Genomic DNA, 6,000 nt, shown 5'->3' with positions numbered 1-6,000 from the left:
TGACGTGGTGCCCATGTGGACAATGACTGGGCGCCACGTGTCATTAAAACATGGAAATTAAAATTTCAAAAAAAAAAAAAAAAAAAAAAAACCCCTTTACTATCTCTCAACCTCTCCCTCTCTCCCAACTCTCTCGTCCCTCTCCTTTCTGCAAAAGCAGAAATTCAACGACGGCGTCTGCCTTCGGTCTCGTCGAAGCCGAACTACAACCCACCGGTAATAGCAGGTTGAATTTGCAGAGACCCATTCTCTTCTCTCTCTCTCTCTCTTCTTTATTTCTCTCTCTAAAACTCCAAAATCTTCACGGACTGAGATCCTCGCCGAATCTCTTTTCTGCAGATCTGACGAACCCTTAAATCGTGGTCGTTCCAGCCAATCAAACGGCCAGAAATAAATCACGAAAAACGACACAGCACCACCATTTTCTTCTGTTCACTTATGCTCTCTCCTCTTTTTATCTTTGTTCAATGCCTCCATCTCCAACCTTCTTCTTGGATTTTGTTATCATTAATTCCATTGAGTTCTTAAAAGAAAAGAAAAAAATGCAAAAACAGTTCTTGGGTTTTTTTGATTAATTTTTTTCAGAACCTGGACATAGATAGATGCAGAGAAAATTTATGAATCTCATATCACTGAAACCAAGAAAAATTTCTAATCACACATCGGTGGCAAATTGAAATCAAAGGGGAAAAACAAGGGGATTAGAAAGAAAAAAAAATTGAGTTATGAGCCTTGAAACCATGGCAGTCGTGCCATGAACAGAGAGAAAGAAGGTGGAGACGAAACTGAACGGAATGAAGAACGGAAGGAAGAAACCAGAAAGAGGTGAGGCAACCTCGTTTCGCGTGAAAAAGAGGATTTACTTCTGGTCATTTGATCCGTGTGAACGACCAAGATTTAAGGGACCGTCGGATCCGTAGAAAAGAGATCCGGCGAGGATCTCAGTCCAATTTTCACCCCCTCCCACCCAACCCTCCTTCCCTCTCTTCTCTCATCTACGCCAAGCCGGATCCCGAGGTCGGCGGCCAAGGCCTAGTCCACTGCGCGGTCGGCAGAGCCAAGGCAGAGGATGAACTGGTAGGGGTGTAGGCGGTGCTTGAAACCTTCGGATTTGAGGGGGAGGAGGAGTTGGTGTCCGGGCTGCTACTCTGGGAACGGGGTGCACTGGCTGCAAAGGATGAACTGGGAGTGGGTGAGGTAGAAGCCCAATTTTTTTTTTAAATTATAATTTTTGTTTTTGAATTTTTAATTTCCACGTGGACTTTTAATGACACGTGACAGCCCATTCATTGTCCACATGAGCGCCACATCATCAGTTAACAGAAGACTTAACAGCTAGACTAACGGATGTATGAGATTGCCTTAAAATTAACACTTTAGGTATGACTCTGGGACGACAAAAACTTCATGTACCAAATGTTGAAAACCACGAAACTTGAGAGTAGTAAACTGATATTTACCCATTATTATATTACTACTTTGAAGAACTATATATTTGTTTTACATCGAGGGGTTACATGTTTTCGGTAAGGTTTTCAAAAAACTTTATTTTATAGGCCTACTCAGTTTTCTTTTTCTCTCTTTCAGGACATAGAAATTGAGCTCGTGGGAGTACGAGGATTCAGTGAAAGTAGCTGACAGTACTACAGTCAAAGTGGATTATCTCTGTAAGAATAATTATCCTTTATGGTACCTTTATTTTCTGCGCTATGCTCTGAACTTCATATTTGGTAACAAGGGTTTCCAACCAATCATATTGTGCACTCTGCTTTATTTAATTAAAGTTTAAATTTATTCACACTTTACACGTCAAGCATTATTAATGGCTTCGTTACTCCCCAGATGTCAGCTAGCACATCATGATTTGGATGGACATGTGGACATATTGGGTCAAGACATGTTAGTTTGGGGTCAAGACATGTTAGTTTGGTATGGAAGCAATGTTCTAAACGAATTTAGGGGAAGGAGACTTGTATTCCATATTCACTTAGTTCTTAAATAAAGTTGCTAGCCGTTTGGAAAATCAACTGGACATTAACCATTCGGAAAGTCAGTGTATTCCGCATCAAGGTTAGCATAGTCTTGTACTACGTGTGCTGGTAGGGCTGGTTTGGAATGGTACCGAACCGAAACTAGTATCCCAAATCCCAAACCGAAATTTTTCGAGACAGAAATTTGAAGACCAATTCCAAACCAAAGTTTCGGGAATCCCAAATATTTTTTGTATTGCGGGACAAATCGGGATTAAATTTTGATTTTGGGCTTTTGGGCTAAAATTTAGCCTTTTAGATTGAAATTTTCAGTCCAATTTCATAAATACCAATCTGTCATACATACAAATATGCCATATGTGCGTTTGTGCAATCTATTTTGAGCCACCAATGCAATCTATGTTGAGCCCTTTACTTCATATATATACCAATCTGTGCAATCATAGATTTATAGCCCTAATTGAAATATGAAATTATGAATTGTTCTTCAAATATATTCTACTATCAAACTATTTAAATTCAACATTCCACATGCATGCAACAACAATGAATTAAGTAACAAACCCAAATGCAAAAAAATTAGTTACAAGCCAAAGTGTCGAAATAAATTAAGTTATAAACCAAAAGCAAAAAGAAAAGCTTAAAATTCATGAAGATTGTTGGCCCATTCAGCCCCTTGATCTTGTTGATGGTTGTGGTTGCTCCCTTGCCATGCTTATTGTTGTTGATTGTTGACCCCTTCCCCTTCTTGTTGGTACTCTTCATAAAGATGAAACAATTAAAGAGATTTCATATTTATTCATATCTAACTAATGTCCATACGACATAAACAACACAAACATGTGAATGCAAAATGAAACATGTGCTATATGCTTGCAAGAAGCACAAATTTCTCAACAATGAAGATAGTGTACTAACCTTAAAAAGCCTCAATTCAAAGTGAGGACCGATCTCCTTAAGCTCAATTCAAGGCCAACTTCATCTTAAACAGAGACCTCCTAGTGTCAATTGGAGCAGACGGAATACACTTGTCAATTATAGCGGGTAATGGAGTGGTGCAGCTGGTGCTATAAATCTCAGGATTGAAGAAAACCTAGTAAAGAATTCAAGACAAATTAGCAGGGAAAAGGATTGAAGAAAACCTATTAAAGCATTAAAGACAAATTAGAAAGTTGAAAAGTATATATAAAGAAGCAAAAATTTGTGATGAAAACAGGACATAAAATCTACACCTTTATAATTCCTATTGTTGCTGCTGCATTCCATTGTGTGATGAAGTTTCTGAGTTTTGGCAAAAAAGTGGAACCTACAAATGGACAAAACAATGAAACATACATGATTAAATTTCTCAAATCTGTGTAAATTAAAGCACATAATTCAACCACGGTGCTCCTAAAGAGAGGACAACACAAACTTTTAAATCATACTGATAATATACAACTTAATTGTGACTTCTCCGTGGAATGGAAGTAAACAAAAATGGAGAAACACAACACATTTGAGAGAAGCAGCGCATTACAAAATGCAAGTTTGTTTGCACAACATATATACCTATCGGGAACCTACGGGCAAGAAAATTATTCACATCTCTGCATTTACTTCAGTTTAACATCAGAAATTTCCAAAACAACCAGAAAGTATAGTAGCCAATTGAAATTTTTAAAAGTCTTTAAGCTGCCTAACAAAAATAAAGCATAAAAAATCATAGCAAATCATAGCCAAACTCCTAAATCGAAAAAAAAAAATTCATAAACCCTAACCTAATGGTAAATATAAATATAAAAATTAAATTAGGGCTGGAATCATGAACACCCAATCCAAAACATGAACAAATTTCACAAACCCTAATCTAGAATTCGAACCCTAAATTAATTCCAAAATTTACCTGATTTGGGGGAGAATCGGTGCACAGTGCACTGGATGAAGAAGACTCTCAGACTCTGAATGTCTGATAGAGAGAATCGTGTGAGAGAGAGTGGTGGCTCTATGTGGTGAAGGAATGCTCCACGGTCAGAGATGGTAGTAATAGTATGGTGTGGTGGTGGGCCGGTGATTGGCCGGAGTTAAGCTTCAAATTCGAGATAGAGAAGAAAGGGCTCTGTGGCTGAGGGAGGGAGGTTGGCTTCAATTGAAATCAAAGTTATGAACGAATGATGGAGAGAGAAAGCTAGAGAACCCTGACAATGAATGGACAACACAGATCAATTTGAAACAATCCAACGATTAAAATTAACTCTAACTATAATTAAAAAAATAATATATATATATATATATATATAATATGTATAAATATATACATATGTAATAAATTAATAATATATATTTTCGGTTCGGTATGAGATTCCCGAAATATTGAGGAGACAATCCCAAATCCCGTACCAAAATTTCAGGATCGGTTTGGGATAGCATGCTGAAAATTTTGAGAATTTCGGTTTGGGAAATTTTTGGTTTAGGATCGGGATTTTTTCAATTCGGTCAGTTCGGGATTTTGGGGAATATTTTCCACCCATACGTGTTGGACACGTGATGGATATACAGGTGCTTGATAGTCGAGTTCATATGTATAAGTTTGAAGGCCATTCATTTCTCAATTATCAATTGTAACCTTTAGACAATTCATTCTTCAGTTGACTCTCCTTATTAAATTAGGAGTATTTGTGTAATTTGTCAAGATAGCCACAGTATGCATCACATTGTAACATACCAAGAATTTCTCTAATAAAATTCTGTCATTCTCTATCAAATTATTTTCCTCTACAACAATTATATAATATTCACGATCATATGTATTTCAATCACTTCACACAACCACAACACTTTTATATAAAAATTTACCAAAACTAACACTGGGTTTTTTTTTTTAGTTACAAGAACTTAACAACTAGAATTTACCAATCAAACAACTGCTTTATTTTACAACAATTTATTATGACAACAAAATAAAAAACATTTTTAAAAAGCATACCAATACCAAACTAATCTTAAGTGGGTGATGAGATTGGCATGAAGGCTCCATGAAATCCGTATGGAACTCTACAGGGCAATGTAATTTTGGCAACAGGCTCATTAGAAAACTTCTTTGTCTCGATCACATAAACCTAAAAGGAAAATATATTAAGTTATACTAACTAGTTAGCACTTCAACGCATATAAGTGTGAATCAATCTAAACAAAATAACAAATTTTCTCAAAACAAGAATTCAAATATTATTGTAGACTGATCGACTTACTTGAGATATGTTGGTATCTTCATTGTGAACAAAAGTGATAAGCCATCCATCATCTTCTTCAAAACCCCCTTGTTTTGGGACAAAAGAAGCTCCAGTGCAAAAGCTGTTCTCCTCAAACATGTGAGTTTCCACCTTTATTGCCTCTTCTAATTGGCCTTCACTTCTCTAGTAATCCCCATGAAATAAAATAATAAAGAATGTTAGTCACATATTCATGCATAAAATTGCAGGAGAAAAATTATAATGAAAACATGTCCAGGCCTAATTGATTATACCAAAGAAACATCAGCGGGTTCTTCAAAGTGTAGCTTGGCTAGACCATTATATTTGAGCATGCCTGAGAGACATACCAACATAGATAACCATTAATGGTCTGAGAAAAGGCAATTTAATTAGAGAGTGCAGTTAAGTTATTGTTTGGGAAAGATTAACCCTAATTACCTGAGGCAGAGCTTGCGATGGAATCAACCACTTGGGCGTAGCCATATCTATTTTTAACGCCGGAGAAAGCTCCATTGATCATGGGAAAATCCATACAAAACCTTTTTCCAGTTAGATATCTCTCACTGACTTCCCCACTTTGCATGTTTAATCTCCATTCATAAGCATGAGACAATAAGTTTCCATCGTCAACTGATGAGATAGTACCATGATCATTTTCTTTACTTGGACTTATAGGCTGAAATTTTCTTGGCAACCACCCAAATTGAGTCGATGCCATGTCAGGTCCTGGTATAATTGAGTCCAGAGCTTTACAACCCCACACTACAACCTGCTCA

The 6,000-nt window shown here is 36.8% G+C and overlaps 1 protein-coding gene across 1 annotated transcript in view; it reads right to left on the bottom strand.

Moving 5' to 3' along the window:
* Nucleotides 1-4,972: 4,972 nt before the first annotated feature.
* Nucleotides 4,973-6,000, bottom strand: part of LOC103942488 (carotenoid 9,10(9',10')-cleavage dioxygenase-like) — a 28,109-nt gene continuing 27,081 nt past the window's right edge. The window contains exons 12-15 of the mRNA XM_018646301.2: nt 5,663-5,993; nt 5,506-5,558; nt 5,222-5,386; nt 4,973-5,089 (exon numbers count right to left, since the gene is read on the bottom strand). Of these exons, the coding sequence (XP_018501817.2) occupies nt 4,973-5,089; nt 5,222-5,386; nt 5,506-5,558; nt 5,663-5,993 (666 nt within the window). The remainder of the gene's footprint in view (nt 5,090-5,221; nt 5,387-5,505; nt 5,559-5,662; nt 5,994-6,000) is intronic.

This window comes from the organism of the source record quoted next, unplaced genomic scaffold (assembly GCF_019419815.1).
Source record: "Pyrus x bretschneideri cultivar Hongxiangsu unplaced genomic scaffold, Pyrus_bretschneideri_v1 Contig15, whole genome shotgun sequence".
Lineage (NCBI taxonomy): Eukaryota > Viridiplantae > Streptophyta > Magnoliopsida > Rosales > Rosaceae > Pyrus > Pyrus x bretschneideri.
This window is presented reverse-complemented; position numbering and strand designations above follow the sequence as displayed.